Below are 18,646 nucleotides of genomic sequence, written 5' to 3'. Positions count from 1 at the left end.
TTATAGGTGAATAAACTTTCTGAAGCTTAATCATGCTTTTATTCTGGAAATATACTACATTGTCATTTTTATAGTATAATTGACATATGACATTATATTTGTTTCAAGTGTACAACATAATGATTTGATATTTGTATATATTGCAAAAATGATCACCACAATAATTCTAGTTAACATCGGCACCATATATTACTTACAAAAATTTTTTTAAAGATCTATTCTCTTAGCAACTTTAAATATGCAATACATATTATTAGTAATCACATGTTGTACATTACATACCCACGACCTAACTATTTTATAATTAGAAGTTTGTACCTTTTGACTCCCTTCATCCATTTCTCTCACTCCCCAACCCCATGTCTGGCAACCACTTGTCTGTCACTGTATCTATAAACTTGGTTTGGTGGCTATTGTTTTAAATTCCGTATATAAATGAGATTGATTATTTCACTTAGGTCCATCCATGTTGTCACAAATGGCAATATTTCTTTCTTATTTTTTATGTCTGAAGAATATTCCATTGTGTGTGTGTACTATAACTTCTTTATCCATTCATCTATTTATTTATTTTTTGGTTGTGCTGGGTCTTTGTTGCTTCATGGGCTTTTCTCTAGTTGCGGTGAGCATGGGCTACTCTTTAATTGCAGTGTGCTGGCTTCTTATTGTGGTCCTTCTCTTATTGCAGAGCACGGGCTCCAGGGCACCTGGGCATCAGTAGTAGCAGCACATGGGCTCAACAGTTGGGGCTCCCAGGCTCTACAGCACAGGCTCAGTAGTTGTGGCAATGAACTTAGATGCTCCTGGGCATGTGGGATCTTCCAGGACTAGGGGTCAAACCTGTGTCTCCTGCATTTGCCAGCAGATTCTTTACCACTGAGCCATCAATAACGCCCTCCATTCACCTGTTGATAGACACTTAAATTGTTTCCATGTCTTGGCTATTGAAAATAATGCTGCAACAAACATGATGGTACAGTTATCTTTTTGAACTAGTGTTACTGTTTGCTTCAGATAAATACTCAAAAGTGGTATTGCTGGAACATGTGGTAGTTCTTTTTTTAATTTTTTGAGGAACTTCCATACTGTTTTCCATAGTGGTTACACCAGTTTACATTCATATCAACAGGGCACGAGTTCTTTTTTCTCCACATCCTCACTAACATTTGTTCTTTCTTTCCTTTTTGGTAATAGCCATTCTAACAGGTATAAGGTGATATCTCATTATGGTTTGCATTTCCCTGATGATTAGTAATATTAAGCATCTTTTCATGTACTTGTTGTCTCATCCTCTTCTTATAAGGATGCCAGTCTTACTGGATTAGGGTCCCACTCTTATGACCCCATCTAACCTTAGTTAAGGCTTAGGGCTTCCCTGGTGGCTCATTCGGTAAAGAATTCACCTGCAATGCGGGAGACCTGGGTTTGATCCCTTGGTTGGGAAGATCCCCTGGAGGAGGGCATGGCAATCCACTCCAGTATTCTTGCGTGGAGAATCCCCATGGACAGAGGAACCTGGCAGGCTACAGTCCATGGGGTCACAGAGAGTCAGACATGACTGAGCATCTTTCACTCACTCAGCCTTAGTTAACTTCTCGAAGGTCCTATCTCCAAAGTCACATTGAAGGCTAGAGCTTCAACCTATGAATTTGGGAGCCACAAAATTCAGTATTATTAATAAGCTGGTGAACTTGAATTTGGAAAGCAGGGGCTCCAGTACTGACTTTTCCTGAACCTAATTAAGTGCTTTTGGGCAACAAGTCCATTATCCTCTAGGAGCCTTGACTTCATCTCTAACATGTGGCCAGTTTTACCGGGCTGTTGAGAAGCTGAAATGAGATCATGGATGGAGGACATTTCATGGACTATAAGTTCCTACACAATAATAATGATTTAACTATTTCTTCTATTAATATATCATCTTGCAGTAATTGATTTAAAATGCATTGTATCATTCAATATATATGCAAGGAATCATTGCTATTATTACCACATGACCTCCTAAAGGGAAATTTGTTTATAATTCATACCCCCTCTTGGAGGAAAGGTTCAAGGCAGCACATGATGAAAACACTCATGTATGAGAGGGCATTACCTGTCACTTCTCACAGAGGCTGCAGAAAAGGCCCAGGAAGCTGTTGATGAAATAAATGACCACCAGGAGAATCTGGAAGAGGCTGATGCACAGAAGGGTGGAGAAGAAGCACACATGCCAAATGACCGCTTTAGAAGGCTCCAGGCAGACAGAGTTCCAGAGTGAATGGTCATACAAATAATTCCTGTCCCCAAAAATAAGGAGACCAGGGGTTCGAATAAGTAAGAAAAGTCCAAGCAACCTCAATAGAAACCTGGGTTCACCCTCAGCTCTGGTCATAGGACTAGACTTTAGAGGGTGACTTTTTTGTATTTGCAATTTTCTAAGAATCAGAGAAGCAGGATGCTAGAGTGCATGACCAAAAGGGGTTTGTGGCCCATGTGTGTGTCTTTCTCTTTCCGAAAAAATGCAAATCCAAGTTTCCATCCATTTACCTGTTATGCAGGTCTTTGAATGGGTAACCATGTTTCCAAGCCTGTGTCTGATTGAAGGGCGAGACATCAAACATGCAAAAAGGACCATCCTTCAGGGCTACTCCAGAAGTGATAAAGCAAATCAAGGCTCCAAGCAAAGCCAGGCCACTTGACAACAGAGCAGTAAGCATCTACACAAGGAGAGAAGGAACAGTGAGCCTGAGATGCAGGCCTGACTCGGTGACTAGGTGACTTGTGAGGCGATCTCGACAAGTCTCACTTCGCTGGTGCTCAGGCTTTCCCCAGTCATGGGGATAATTCTACCCACAGCACCTCCTTGAACACGTAACCAGGGTAGGGGTGGTTGACAAGGGGTCACTGAGTAGAGCCGGGAAGGGGTGGGAAAGAAGGAACAGAAGGGGGAAGGGGGAAACTGGCACCTGGACCAGGCAGCAGGCTCAGCAGAGCCTCTCAGCAGGTCGGCATCAAAAGCTTGGCCACTCAGACTGCAGTCACTCAGTCTCCGGCTTAAAGGGTCAGACTGGTTATCCAAGCCCCACTCCACTTTTAAGGGAAAGCTCTATTTTTTCAAAAGTTCCAAGCTGCCATCCATGATTCCTCTCTCAGATCAAGGAAGAAAGGAAGGAAGGGAGGAAGAGGGAGAAGAAGAAAGGAAAGGAGGGAGGGAGACAGAGACAGAGAGATGGGGAGACCAAGTCAGAGATTACACTCTGAAACGACCTGAGTTCTGTCATGGTACTTTTCTAGTCTGTGTACCACTCATTTCCCTCCCAAAAGATAACAACGTGTTTATTTCCTTGGCAGGATTCTAACTTCCAAATTGGTTTCTTTCTCAGAGTACTAGATTTTTTTTTCACCTTCCAAAAGGACATAGTTTTAAAGTTTAAATAAAACATATATATATACACACACATATATATATATACAGAAACCATATATAGTTTTTATATAGAATCACAGAGTCATTTTCCCATTGATATCAAGCTGGTTTAAAACTCGTGAAGGGCCAAAGAAAGATGCATACTAAGTTTTGACTCTTAAGTTAAAAGATTCAAGATGAATTAGTCTGACATAAGCCTAGGATGGTGGTTCTGAAAATATGGTCCCTGTCCCAGCAACATCGCATCACCTGGAAACTTGTTAGAAATGCAAATTCTCCTCCCTCCAACCCAGTCCTATGGAGTCAGAAACTCTTGGGGTTGGGGGTGCCAGCAATCTGTGTTTTAGCACAGCCTGCAGGGATTCTGATGCACACATTCAAGTCTGAGGGCCATTTGCCTAGGGGAAATCGGACATGACTGAGAACAGATAGTGAATGACATATGTGGGTGTTTATATTTAATTCTTTAACATGTAATTCTAAATCAGCAGGATTCCCAACATGTGGGTTGTAGATATCAAAGCAGACTGTAGATTTACTGTAAAAAGGACACAGATTCATGTGTCTGAGGCTGAATGAGCAATACACATTATACACTTATGTACTGAGATATTTCAAATATATATAGATGCTGCTGTAGTTAATAAAGGGAACATTTATTCTGGGCCTCAGTTTCATTTTCTGTGAAATGGAGACGTTAGACTAGAATCTAGTCATCAGATGATCTCTGGAGAAACTTTCAGCTCTAAAAAATAATTAAAATAGCCAGGAAATTTTCTATCAATGACACATGACTACAAAGAATGTAATTCATGTCCATATTGTTCAACAGGCTAAAACTAATAATAAGAACAGTTCATGTATAACTGAATCACTTTGCTGTACTGTAGAAATTAACAGGACATTGTAAATAACTATACTTCAATAAAATTTTAAAAGAACAGTTCCCCACAAATGTGTAGACATTCATGGTTCATTAACACTCCCTGGACTTGATTCTCTTAACTCTCATTTTAACAAAAGGACCTCAGGTTCAGAAAACTTGACCGAGGGCTTAGGGCTTCTAAGTATGGTCAGGACCTGACTTCATACCCCAAAACTGAAATTGCCTCTTTATCACTCTGCCTCTTAAGTTGTAGAATGTGAGGACATTCTAACTCTTAGAAGAGTAGGATTGGGTTCTTACCCTTCGGCAGGGCCCAATCTTACTGAAGCAGCCATATCTCCAGCCCATCAGGGAGATGAGGGTAGCTGCAGTGAGCACCTGGGAGAAGAGGGATGTGTGTTAAGAAGAGAGTAGGTAATTTACATCTCTAACTGCCACCTGAGGCTGTTGAAACAGAGTGGTTGGACATCTCACCTGGACTTAGTTATCCTATATTTCCCAAAGGGTTTGGCTTTGACTGTCAGGACCGAATTTTGAATGACTAGCCTGATGTGATTCTATGGACAGCAGCATTCACACCCAGCCTACCTAGTCCAAAATCCAGCAAACTTTGATCAGTCTTCCTAGGGTCTTCTATCCCTTGGAGTTGCTATAGATTCACAATCCGTTTGTTAGTTCAAACTTGTTTTCAAGAAATTACAAAACTCCTTCCCTCACCCCGACTTCGTTGCTCCACCCATGGGGGACACTTTGGGAATTCACACTCAGGGAACCCTGGACACTTACCATGAGGCCTCCTCCCCAGAGCCCAGAGCCCAGCATGGCATGCCTGCCAATGAGGCCCCTCAACAGGTAGGTCACATCCCAGTTAGGAAACAGGAGCAATGTGTTCGCCACAGCAGCAAACAGGGCTGTAGTCCCGAGGCTCAGCCCCAGAATGCGGGAGCAGGTCCGTGAGCATGCCATCACATAGGGAGAGGACAGTGTTCTGTAACCAATGGAAGGAGGGTCATGTAGCTCTGTTACTGGGACTGACAGGTAGGGGAAACCCCTAGTGCACAGGGCGGGGTATCATCCTCTTGCTATGAAAGTTGTCATTTTCAAGGTGTCCACTGTCACTACTTCCATTCAACATTGTACAGGGGATCTTTTCCAGTGCAACAAGAAAATAAAAAGCAGCAAAAGCCACAGATATGAAAGAAAGAAGTAAGAATGTCATTAGTCACAGGTAACACGATTATCTGCATGGAAAATTATAAGGAATCTATTAAAAAGTTACCAGAATAAATAGGTGAGTTTAGCAAGGTTACCAAATAAAAAATTAAATACATGAAAATCAATTATATTTCTATATATAAGCAATGATAAATTATAAAATTTAAAAGAATATTTACAATAGCATAAAATATTAATAGAAAATACAGATAAATTTAACAAAAATCTGTGCAAGATCTGTACACTAAAAATTATAAAACATTGCTGAGAAAAAACCCAAATAAATGCAGAGATATAACATGTTCACAAATCAAAAGACTCAGTATCAATGCAACCTCAGTCAAAATCCTAGTAGTTTTGTTGTAGAAATTGGCAAGCTGAATCTAAATTTACACAGGAAAGCAAAGAACCTAGATATTTTTCAAAACAATTTGGAAAAGAACAAAGTTGGAGGACTTATGTGATTTTAAGACAAATAAAGCTACAGTAATCCCACAGTGAAGTAATGGTGTATACAGACATATGGACCACTGGGACAGACTGGAGAATTCAGAAATAGAGTTATACACATACGATCAAATGATTTTTGAAAAACATATTTTAGTCGGAAAAGGAAAGTCTCTTCAACAAATGATCCTGGAACAATCCATATGCAAAACAAAAATATGTATTTTGCCTATTACTGGAAACCTTATTCAATATTTAACTTGAAATGGACCATGGATCTAAAACCTAATACAAATTTTACAAAAAAAAAAATGGAGAAAATCACTGGATTTTGGGTTAGATAAAGATTTATTAGATAGAATACAAAAAGTACAATCTATAAAAAGTGAAAAACAACTTCAAAATTAAAAATTTTTGTTCTTCAAAACTACCCTTCAGGGGAGTTCCCTGGTGGCCTCATGGTTAAGGATTCTGAGCTTTCACTTCTGTGACCTGTGTCCAATCCCTGGTCAGGGTACTGAGACTCCTCCACAAGCCATGTGGCATGGCCAAAAATCCCCCCCAAAACAAAAACACAATAAGCTACTGATACATGCAACAACATGGATGAATCTCAAAGGCATCATGCTAAATGAATGAAGCCAGAAAACTACTCCCTGTATGATTCTGTTTATATGGAATTCTAGAAAAGGCAGAGGAGAAGGCAGTGGCACCCCACTCCAGTACTCTTGCCTGGAAAATCCCAGGGACGGGGGAGCCTGGTGGGCTGCCGTCTATGGGGTCGCACAATGAAAGTGAAAAGCTTTCATGCATTGGAGAAGGAAATGGCACCCCACTCCAGTGTTCTTGCCTGGAGAATCCCAGGGACGGGGGAGCCTGGTGGGCTGCCGTCTATGGGGTCGCACAGAGTCAGACACGACTGAAGTGACAGCAGCAGCAGCAGAAAAGGCATAACTATAGTCTAGTGAAGGGAAGTGGATCAGTGGTTGCCAGGTGCTGGGAATAGAAGAGGGGATTAATACAAGGGACACAAGGAAACTTTTTGAGGTGATAGAAATGTTCTATATTCAGATTCTGGTGAATATACAACTACATATATTGACAAAACTCACCAAATTACTCTTAAAATTTGTGAATTTTAATTATATATCAATAAAATTGATTAAAAATTAAAATGTTATGTCCAGATAGGTTGAAAAATGCCTCCTCTACACTGTTACTTTTAGCCATTTCTCCCTTTTAAATTTTCACTGATCTGTGAACTTCTTATGTATGTGAATTAGAACAGGACTAGTAGTATTTGGTAGACTCAGGTCAGTGCGAATCTGAAAAAATCAATACCATGACATCTCCAAGAAGTGGTTTGTTGCCACTTTGCAATTCAGTTACAAGTCTGTCTCAACTTAAGGCTCTTGACACTCCCCTCCTAACACACAGCTTTGCCCATAATCAGAAAATATGCGTGGATCAGAGCCTCCACCTCAATCTCTTTTACATATATAACTAAATATATAATATTTCAGAGTTAAAGAATTAAGCATAATGTATATATTTGCCCTTACTAGTTGTGTGGAATAATTGAACAACATCCATGTAAACACAACTGGTTTACAAAGTGGATCCTTACCACCAAGAAATATTAGTATCATCTTTCAGTACTTCTTCCTGGGAAGGACTATCCTAAATTTTATCATACCTTTTTAAAAACGGTTTTACAAATTATGAACTTAATTAAAAACAAACAAACCACCTTAATTAGCCTAGGATTTTTTATCTGTCCAGACTTCATCTTTTATAGAGACTGGTGTCAGACACAGCATTGGGGAGGCCATTTGGGTGAGGCATGAAGGGGTGGGGTGCTCTTGTGCTGTCGCCCCCACCTTCCACATTCCCCAGCCTCTACAGTCCTTGGTGATCTTTACTTCCCCTAATCTCAGAGTCCAAACGTCTCAGTGGCTCCTCCTAGCAGGGAATTTCCTGATGCAATTGCTAATATTTCAGTGGGATGAGTTGCCTTCACCATGTGCCCTTTCCACTGGGTTTTTGCTCTCTAAGCCATGTTTCTCACGGTGAGTAAAATAACTTGTCCCTGACTAAAGCAAGTTCAGATCTCTGTGGAGGCGGGGCACACGTTGGAGCTGTTGGGGGTAGGATATGGAGGAACAGCGGCCCTTTCCCCAGAGATACTAGGGGCCTAGAGGGAAGGGGTGGCACCAGGGATCAGGAGGGATGGCGTGTCCCTTTCCCTACCCCGTCCCCCAGTGGACCATCACGGAGCCATCTTTTCCTGAAGTAGTCCTCCAGGCCGATATGGTACCGGCTGTTTCCTCCCCAGGTCCTCAGCGTGAGGAGCCTGCTCTGTGGTCAGGAGACAGGGAGCCTGTACGGTAACAACTCCTCACCCCCAACAGCTTGTGATGCAGCCTCCCCCTGGGCTCTCAGTGTGTGTCTCCAATCTAGGGTGAAATAACCAATCCAGGCTGTTAGCAAGTTAACCTACACACCTCCCAGATGACTGACATTTTGTTAGGGTCCCAAGAAAGGACTGGTGTGTGGCTGGACTGGGAGGCACGCTCTCCGGCTGGGAGAAACTTCTGTTCAGGAATGCCTTCAGCTGCCTTTGAATCATTCCACCTATAAGGCCTGTCTAGACATAGATCACTGAGATGGACAAACCCCTAATCTCTTCTGTGGACATATTTCCAATCTGGAGCTTTAGAAGGGAAACTAGGGGCTTCCCTAGTGGTCCAGTGGCTAAGACCTCGCACTCCCAATGCAGGGGGCCCAGGTTCCATCTCGGATCAGGGAACTAGACCCCACAGGCCAACTGAAAAGATCCCTCATGCCGCAAGAAAGATCAAAGGTCCCACGTGATGCAACTAAGACCCGGTGCAGCAAAATAAATAAATAAGGGAAAGGAAAAGATATGAACATGCAGAGGAAAACTAAATTGAGCATGGCCTTTGGGGTGAGTACGATTCAGAGGATCCTGGCTGTCCTACTTCTCTGCTAAAAGCACTTGTGCTGCTGCTGCATCTCGCAGGGCAGTGGCTCAGTTTGAATTTCACTTCCTCCCTCTGACTTTGTTCCTCTAGAAATCAATATTTTTAGAAATGCTTCCACAAATGTGAGGCAGGAGATTAACAAAGAGTTTGGCTAATTTGACATGCGAAGAGACAAGCTGGGTCATAAGGTAAAACTTTACAGCCAGGCTTTAGAGGAGGCCCTGATCTAAGGTGAGACCTGAGATAAGTGAACAATTCATTAGCTAGATGTCTGGGTAACAGTTTTAAGTGATCAGCTAAGTCATATAAAAGAGCTTGTAAATTCTGTGTGTCTCTAGATCTACCTTATTACTTAGCCAGCCTTTTTATCATTCTTTCATCAGTCAAATATTATATTAAGTGACCACTGTCTGCCAAGGCACTATTCACTCTGGTGAACAAGAGACAACCTCTTCTCTTGAGGAACTTTAAGTCTGGTGGGGACACTGATCAGGCAATGAGCAAGTACTGAGCAGAAATGTCCAACTGAAGGTGTGATGGAAGCACCAGAGGATTGCCTAATCCTGCCTGCAGAAGCAATGCAGAGCCTCCTGGAGAAAGTGGTATCCAAGCTAAAGCTTGACAGCAAGGTATTAGATGGGCAAAGTTGGGAAGGGAAAAGTATTCGAAGCATATGTAAAGGTCTGAAGTTGATAGACAGAGGCAAAGAGATGTTAAATTGCCTGAAGTCACACAGAGCTCAGTGGCTGAGGCAGGTATCCTCTGGATTGGAAGTTTGTGCTCTTAAAAGCTGCTGCTGCTGCTGCTGCTGCTAAGTCGCTTCAGTCGTGTCGGACTCTGTGCGACCCCATAGACAGCAGCCCACCAGGCTCCGCTGTCCCTGGGATTCTCCAGGCAAGAATACTGGAGTGGGTTGCCATTTCCTTCTCCAGTGCATGAAAGGGAAAAGTGAAAGTGAAGTCACTCAGTCGTGTCCGACTCTTAGCGACCCCATGGACTGTAGCCTACCAGGCTCCTCCATCCATGGGATTTTCCAGGCAAGAGTACTGGAGCGGGGTGCCATTGCCTTCTCCGTCTTAAAAGCTAGACCAAACTATTAGCTGGCCATCCCTTCACTGGGCCCTTTCATTTCTGCTTACCTGCTTCCAGTGGCAAGAATCAGGATGAGAGAGAGAGAACCTGGAAAAGGGCTCCGTGTTCAGAGTGGGCTTAAACTCCTGTGGCCTCAGCTGGGACTCCTGCAGGGCTGGACTACAGGCTGTTCTTTCAGGACTCCTACAGAGGGCCAGGGAGGCACAGTTTATATGCGGTCACCCAGGCGGTTGCATGGTGTGGAGACATGCCCCCCACAACACTGCCTACAGGTCTCCATCAAGGAAGCTTTCTTCTTCCTGAAGAACCCTGTCCTGATGACCCACCCTCTGCTCATTTTCATGTGACACTAAGAAAGGAACCAGGAGGCATTGCCTCGTGAGCTAAAATGCCTTAGTGAGTCAGAGGATAGTACCCATGAGAAATATCTTAGCCTCCCTTCTTTCCCAAGCGGCAACAGTGTTTCACACACTATCTGCCCATATCTATTTCACTATCTGCAAAGTTTGGCTCTTTGGAAAAACAGCACCAAGCAGGGCAGCCATCATTTTTTTCCTTATCACCTTCCTTACTTTGCTCTTCACTGTGCTTCCTTTAATAGCTTTTTAACTTTCTAACTTTCAAGCTCCAGGCCACCATCATCTTGTACCACCATTTTAATAATATAAGAGTGTTTGCTGTTAGATAAGCCATTGGGTTCGGAACAGAAATACCTTCTAAAATCTGAATGATATCTGACAGTCTGCCATCAAATCATTCTAATTGCCTAACTATGAAATGTTCTGGTAGTTCAGCTGGTAAAGAATCCACCTGCAATGCAGGAGACCCCAGTTTGATCCCTGGCTTGGGAAGATCCCCCGGAGAAGGGAACGGCTACCCACTCCAGTATTCTTGCTTGGAGAATTCCATGGACAAAGGAGCCTGGCGGGCTACAGTCCACGGGTTCCCAAAGAGTCGGACAGGACTGAGTAACTTTCACTTTCTTTCATGAAATGTTCTAACAGACACTGCATGTAAAATCCTTTTGCTGAAATCCAAGAAAAGGAGAGGGCTTGCATCTTATGCCATGAGAGGAATCTTGCCTCTTATTTCTCAAAATAAACTTGTGAGGTAGGTATCATTTTGTAAATGAGAAACTGAGGCCGATTATTACTGAGGCTCAGTGAACTATGCAAGTTCACATAGCTAATAGGTATTTGTAGCAGAATTGAGACCCAGATCTCTTAGATGCTGAAGCACTTTAGCATTGCCTCCAAGAAGCTAGTTGGAATTTGGGTTGGGGAAAAAAATCTCAAACATCAATGTGTGGGGTTGTAGTTAGATGACATAGGATCATTTCCCCAAACTCACTGTTACTCTGAGCAAGTCAAATTCCTCTGGGCTATAATCTCTTCATATGCATGATGAAGCTAATCTAATACTTATTTTACTTGCTTTAGGTCTGTTGTAAAGATCTAATGAGATAGGTTGTGAACGTGTTTTATAAAGTGAATAATGTTTGTTCTTAATATAAAGCTTTGCGAGTCCTCAGCCTAGTATCTTGTATCAAAATTCAATTCTCTGGGTGACATAAGAATTCACTTGGGCTCTAAATGATTCCCTTTTATCATGAAAATGGAAACTGGATCCTATTTAATGAACTTTCCCAGAGTGGTTTACCAGCCTTTGTGTCAGGCACATATACATCTGCATGCAGAGAAATTTCATAGAAAGCATAGAAAGCTCATAAACAGTTTAAAGGAATATTAATAACATAATTTTCCTTCTCATACATACGCACCAAGAATCTCTGTGCAGTTACTCCAGCCAGTGCATGAATTAATTCATTAATCAAGTGATTCCTGAGCTCCTACCGTGTTCTAAGCTCTATGCTAGATTCTGAGTCTACAGAGCAGAGTAAGATACAGCAGCCCCTGACTTCCTGAATCTCAGCTGTGGGGGAAGAGGCATTTAAATAGCATGCTGCTGATGCTGCTAAGTCGCTTCAGTCGTGTCTGACTCTGTGCGACCCCATGGACGGCAGCCTATCAGGCTCCTCCGTCCATGGAATTTTCCAGGCAAGAGTACTGGAGTGGGGTGCCATTGCCTTCTCCAGTGCATGAAAGGGAAAAGTGAAAGTGAAGTCGCTCAGTCGTGTCCGACTCTTAGCGACCCCATGGACTGTAGCCTACCAGGCTCCTCCGTCCATGGAATTTTCCAGGCAAGAGTACTGGAGTGGGGTGCCATTGCCTTCTCCATTAAATAGCATAGGTAAGTAAAAATGAAGTAGAAAGTGGCAAAGATTTTTTAAACAGGACATGAAAACCAGGGATCATAAAGAAAAAGACTGATAAATGGAACTTAAAATCTTAAGAACCACTTTTCAAAAGACATTAAGAGAGTGAAAAAGCAAACTACAGATAGGAAAAAACATTCACAATACATATATCTGACAAACGTCTCATGCCTGGAATTACAAAGAACTCCTACAAACCAGTGAAGAAAAAGACAAAAACCAGTAAAAACTGGGCAAATGACTTGAGTAGGCACTTCTCAAAAAGGATCATCAAAGGCCAATTAGTATATGAAAAGCTCTAACTCATTAAGAAAAGGCAAATTAAAACCACAATGGATACTACCAAACACCTACTGGAATGGCTTAAGTTAAAAATATTGGTAAGAATGTGAAGCAATTGGAATGGAACATTGCTGGTGGGAGTGTAAATTAGTATGACCACTTTGGTTAATTGTTTGGCAATATCATTTACCAAATGAAATATTCACCTACACTATGACATAGCTATTCCCATCCTCGGTATATCCCAGCAAAGGAATTTGACTTTAACACCTTAAAGAGCTAAACTTAGTTTGGGCTGGTGAGGGCAGTTTGTCTTTGTTCCTTAGGGTAAATTTGTGACAAATAATTCAATGATTAATCTTATGAACAAGACCCTTCTTTTAGAAACTATATACTTGCTATAAACAGTTATACTAAGTAAGGCCAGCTTAGGTCAAATTCTTTATTCCCTTTTGGTAAGACCTCTATGGTCGCAGAGGCCTGGTCACTGCCGTGACAGAACTAAACATTATCTTTTTGCAGATATGTTAATGATATTAGAAGCTGGCTCTATTAGAGGCAAAGCTACTAATTATCACTTGGTTGGTGATACTTCTACGGGGAAGCAAACGGGAGTCCAGGGAGGGCACAAATTAATGAGGCCTGGGTGGGAAAACTATTTGACTCATGTCATAAAAGGTTTCCCAAGGCTGAAAGGCTTTCGAAAACAAGATAGATGTTCCATCCTCGATTGGAGGTGGGATTTGAGCAAGAAATAGAGGAAGTTGAGAAGATGGAATTCACTGGTAGAAGGGAAAAGGAAAAGATGATTACAATCAGGCCAGTCTTTCCCAAATAAGAGTGACATACTCATCAGCTTCCTTGTGGGTGGGTTTCAGCCTCAACTGACAGCTGACTAAATAAGGAAGCACATTTTCCTTAATTGGAGAGAGAAAAAAAAAAAGGAAGATAAGAAATGTTGAAAGAGTTGCCATTTATACCAGTTCACTGAAGAGGAAGTTTGGGATTTTTTTCCCTTTTCTTCTTCATTAGTATAAAAATATAAGAAATACTCAAATTAAGCTTCCATCTCCAACATCACACTGAAACTGTTCTTGGTCTCCAGTGACTTGTCTATTGAACACTTGACCCTAGACAGAATTAGACATAGTTGGTGACTAGATGCTTCTTGAACATTCTCACTCTTGGCTCCCTTGACAGCTCACTCTGGTGTTTCTCCTCCTTCACAGATCACACCTTCCAGACTGGGCCTCTTCATGCTGGTAATCTCCAGGCCTGGGTTCTGGGCCATCTTCTCTTTCTCCCTAGTGACCTCATTCTTTCTCATGGCTCTAAATTCCATCTGTAACACTGATGATTTCTCAAATCTCTTAAGTTCAGTTCACCTCTCCTCCAAGCATCAGAATCATGTGTTCAACATGCTGTACTACACCTGCACTTGTAAGTGCCACAGTGAACACATCCAAAATGACTTCTCCACTAAATCTGCTTGATTCACCAGTCTTTCTGTCTCAGGAACGACATCACTACCTACCCACTGCCTGAAATTTGCCATTCTTGAATTTTCTTTCCCTCACTGCCCCACATCTAATCCAACAGTTGTCTTTACATTTTTACTTTAAAATGCATCATACACTACACCCCAGTTCCATTGCTATTACTCTAGTCCAGGCAATTTCCACTTTGTACCCAGCTGCTGCTGCTGCTAAGTCGCTTCAGTCATGTCCGACTCTGTGCGACCCCATAGACGGCAGCCCACCAGGCTCCGCCGTCCCTGGGATTCTCAAGGCAAGAACACTGGAGTGGGTTGCCATTTCCTTCTCCCGTGCATGAAAGGGAAAAGTGAAAGTGAAGTCGCTCAGTTGTGTCCAACTCTTAGCGATCCCATGGACTGAAGCCTGCCAGGCTCCTCCGTCCGTGAGATTTTCCAGGCAAAAGAGTACTGGAGTGGGGTGCCATTGCCTTCTCCACTTTGTACCCTAATCACTGCAAAAGTCTCTATTCCAGTTCATCTCCACATTCATGGCTTCTCATTAAACTACGAACAGTATATGTACTCCTTACAAGGCCTAATATGTTGTATGATCTGGCTTTTACATATTTTATGCCACTACCTTTGCTTACTACATGCCAGACACATTGGCCTTCTCTCAATACCTCAGATACATCAAGAACTTTCCTGCTCCACAGCCCCTTATACTTGTTCTCCTTGGAAGTTTTTCTACTTTTAGCATGGCCACCTTTTCATCCTTCCTGTGTCAGCCTAAAAGTTAACTCCCCAACATCTTATTTAAAGCAGAATTCTCTACTGGCTCCTTTCCCAGTTCTGTTCATAGTGTTTGAATAAAATGTTATTTTTTTCATTTGTTTACTATCTACATTCCTAACTGAAAAGGAGGTTCTTTGTGTCTGTTTTGCTCATCACAATCTCTGTAACTCTTGGTTTTTCTCCCATTAATTTAGTAATTACTTTTTTCCTTCACTTAAGCTGAGTCCTTAGTCATTAGTCACTGCTGGTCTGAAAGACTAGACTCTATGTGACATATTCATTGGACTGCCAATACGTCAAATATAGAATCTTACTTTCCTTACAACAACTATTTCATGAACAGTCCAGCCAACATTCATAGAGCTTTTGTCATGAATGTTCAACATATAACTAAGACTAGAGAAGAAGCTAACAAACATTACCCTTGATAACAGAATGATGAACTAACCTTTGTCAGTAAACACTAGTGTCCTCAACATGAGAACATGAGAGCAAACCTGAATTATGTTAACAAAAGTATCAACAGTACCCAGTCTTATCTCACAAAAACAGTAATGCAAAAAAACTAATACTGAAAAGTTTTTGATTTTATTTCCAAGATCAAATATTACAACAGGACATTTACATGTATTTATAAAAAAATGCAGCAGTTGAATTTATAGATCAGAGGTTTCCTTGAGTTTGGTCCCTCTCTCAGCACAGTGAGCTGATGTCTTCGAAAGACTCCCCTCCCTCCCCCACCCTAAATGTCCCACCGCCCCCTCCCCAATTCAAGTTGCAGTATCAATATAAACTGGGTACAACACAGCAAGAATATTCACAATTTGGTACAGCCAAAACCAGAGGATCACCAAGAGAAAGATCCTCATTTTAGAAATTATTTACCTATAGACTATGTGTATCTATAGATATATCACACCCAGTTATCTAAGATTTCCCTGGTTTTAGAGCAAGTGGAAGTTCCATTGAGTCTTAGCCAGCAGTTACAGCTCTGCTTTATCTAACAGCATGTTTTTCTCCTCCTACAAGTTTATATTTTCTATGGTCTCCATATGTCTTCAAATTTAAGGCTTTCCCTAGCACCTTTATTATCTCTTACTAGATATACAGGAGGGTCTTTCAAGTGTCTTGAACAAAAAAATTTAGTGGATGATCCTGTCGCCCCTTTCTCACTGGTCCCAAAGCCTTCTTCCCACTCTTGAGAAGAACTGCAGAAACAAATGATCTCTCCTAGCACCATGGGATTAAAGCCCTGAAAATTGAGAACTATATGTTATGTGCATTTTAGGGAGCACTTGCCAGAAACACTACAATAGAAGCACTGTCTCTGTCCATTACCTTCTTGGATTCAATAACCAAGTTACACTACAGATTAAATTTAGAGCTTGTCCTGCATTAAGAATGCAAATCTCACTGAGACCACCACTTTATCCAGAATAAGTTGAGTATACAAACATCCCAGGGAATTTCTAAATACCGTTAGAAACTGCTTGAGAACACTAAAGCAAATACCCTAAGTTGACTTCACTCAAGTCCCCAACCCACCCCCGTCCCTATCCCCAAATTCCATTCCTTGATTAACTTCTCCGAATAAGATGGGAAATGAGGTTTGGAAAATGACACGAAAAATGTTGAAAAAACACAATAGTGAAGACACCAGAACTGGACATCCCAGATGATTCAAAACGCAGTTAAAACTGAACTCATACAAAGCATGCAGAGAAGCCTACAAACACTCCTGAGAGTTTCCATGGAACAATCAATACCTACTTTCTTTCTTAAAGGGTTAAAATAATAATAATAATAATGATAATAATAAAGACACCAGATGCTTAGAAGTTGTTAACAATCAAAAGGAAAACCGTTCTAAAAAAAAAGATTCTTAAAGGAGTGAATAAAATTATTTCTAAGATTCATGCCAAAGCTTGGCTGGAAGCCCCTCAAAATCCAAGTATCATATTAGCATCAACTGGTACTCATTTCTCTACATCTAAGACTAGAGGATTATCTCACAGCTTTACTGTCTGTCTCCCAACAAGGTTTAAATAGTCTTTCCAAATCTAAGGGACAACCCTAGGAAAGGAACAAGGCCCAAGTCCCCAAATAGGTAAGATAAACAGCCACTACAAGCTTACTACTAATTAGCTGAAATGTGGAGGTCACATACTACTTTCATTCTAATTAGCAGGTAAGAGGGGATTTTCTGGTGGCAGTGGTCACTCCATGTGAGGTTTAACTTACAGGGCAGTAAATTATCAAAAAGCTACTGTTAAAAGAGCATAGGATTAGTGTCAAAAACCTATTTATATTTTGAATCACACCATTTATTGATATTTTTCATTATTAAGAACACAGAAGCTTGAGAAAAGCATACTATAAAACCATTTTGTTGAAAACAAAGATATCCAACTGAGCATCAACATTCCAATGTCATTAACTTGAATACGTCCTGGTGACATGTACTAGAGTCAGCGACCTTGACAGAGGAAAATTAAAAAAAAAAAGAGCAGAATGGCAGGGAATGGTTCCAGATCAAGAATTTCTCTCCCTTATCAGTTAAGATGCCCATATTGAGTCTATGAAGAAAACAAATAGAAAAGACTTTAAGGAGGAGAGAATTAAATTCCAAGTCAGAATTTATCTCATGATTCGAAATGTTTCCCATTTTATTCACCATGTCTAATAAATGAGTGATTCATGGTGGCCGAGTTAGATTAATAATTTCTTTCAATGGAGATAAAATTTTTCTTACATTAAGTAGAGCTTATTCTTCCAATCTATAAACCAAAGTGACTGTTTAAGGGATATAAAAATCTTAGGGCATTTTGATGTCTGTAGAGGAAACATTATTAAGCAAACAATAAAAACGTGTTGTTTGGTGCAACAGAATCAAGTACAACAAGGCAAATGTCCATATTTATAGATTAATATGTGATTGTTCTTAGGCAAAATACTACCATCAGTATTTATATCTCTAATCCTACAAGTAAGTCTGGTTATCTTTTGAAAATGCTTTACAGAAATGCTAAATTATGTTTTATTAAGGTAGTTCATATTAGATTGTTCAACTCTACCTTGAGATCATATGTCAAAGAAAAGCCTGTACCAAAACTAGTATGTTTCTGAGAAAGACTGAGATTCTAAGCAATACAACAGCATTCCATAAGCTAAAGAGGGGGAAGGGTGTCACGGACTAGCTAGTCTATATTTGGAATACGATTCTTAGGTAGAGAGAGAGTTATAAAAAATGATGCTTGCCTCAAATTCTTTTCTTGTATATTAATTTATAAAAAATGAAAAGTTATTAAAAGTCAGAAATGGAATTTCTTAAACATATCCAATTTCATTAAAAATCATGACATTTTCTGAGAACAGATGTCAAAAATCAGGAAGAGAATGGAAACGTAAAAGAGAAAGTTGTATTAAAAGATTTTCTAATTAAGGGTCTCATTACATTCAATAATTTAATCACACAATCACTTCATGGGAAAACTACCAAGGTAATCATAATCTCTATTTAAAAAAAGGCTAAGATTCTAATTTGTCTCTCTAGCAGGACTGACACAGAGGTGAATCAAAGACTTAAACAGCCATCACTGAAATATAAATTTCGACATATCAGGAGAAATCACCACACTGGCTTGGTGTTCTCTGTTGGTTACTTTCAGTACTACAGAACATTTTTACCACTATTCTAAAATGTATACAGTGCAATACTAAGTTTCATGGCAAGACAGTAAGTAAAATGCTAAGCAAGGCAAACAAA

The 18,646-nt window shown here is 40.8% G+C and overlaps 2 protein-coding genes across 4 annotated transcripts in view; both read right to left on the bottom strand.

Moving 5' to 3' along the window:
- Nucleotides 1-16: 16 nt before the first annotated feature.
- TM4SF19 (transmembrane 4 L six family member 19) lies at nt 17-13,938 on the bottom strand. Its single transcript, XM_081573658.1, has 6 exons — nt 13,817-13,938; nt 5,082-5,283; nt 4,596-4,673; nt 2,530-2,699; nt 2,096-2,279; nt 17-1,829 (listed from the first exon to the last, which is right to left on the bottom strand). The coding sequence occupies exons 1-5, from the start codon at nt 13,936-13,938 to the stop codon at nt 2,099-2,101; spliced, it is 753 nt and encodes a 250-aa protein (XP_081429784.1). The 3' UTR covers nt 17-1,829; nt 2,096-2,098.
- Nucleotides 13,939-15,449: 1,511 nt separating this feature from the next.
- The window catches only part of UBXN7 (UBX domain protein 7), a 62,212-nt gene continuing 59,015 nt past the window's right edge, over nt 15,450-18,646 (bottom strand). For 2 of the 3 annotated variants that reach the window (XR_014077265.1, XR_014077263.1), the window contains one exon: nt 17,183-17,456. The gene's annotated coding sequence lies outside the window, so the exon portion shown is untranslated. Of the gene's footprint in view, nt 17,457-18,646 lie in introns of all 3 variants that reach the window. The other variant, XR_014077264.1, reaches the window with a different exon arrangement.

The sequence above is a fragment of the Giraffa tippelskirchi genome, chromosome 2 (assembly GCF_054371585.1).
Source record: "Giraffa tippelskirchi isolate mGirTip1 chromosome 2, T2T-mGirTip1v1.2.pri, whole genome shotgun sequence".
NCBI classification, from domain to species: Eukaryota; Metazoa; Chordata; class Mammalia; order Artiodactyla; family Giraffidae; genus Giraffa; species Giraffa tippelskirchi.
Note: the sequence above shows the minus strand (reverse complement) of the source record. Positions and strands in the feature narration are given on the sequence as shown.

Excerpts from the sequence above, each read along its gene's own strand:
- TM4SF19 (XM_081573658.1), bottom strand. The coding sequence starts at position 13,938 with ATGAGAAAGAATGAGGTCACTAGGGAGAAAGAGAAGATGGCCCAGAAC. Across the intron at positions 5,284-13,816 it reads GAAGGAGGAGAAACACCAGA|AACACTGTCCTCTCCCTATG; the intron begins GTGAGCTGTCAA and ends CATTGGTTACAG. Across the intron at positions 2,700-4,595 it reads AGATTGGGCCCTGCCGAAGG|ATGCTTACTGCTCTGTTGTC; the intron begins GTAAGAACCCAA and ends CTCCTTGTGTAG.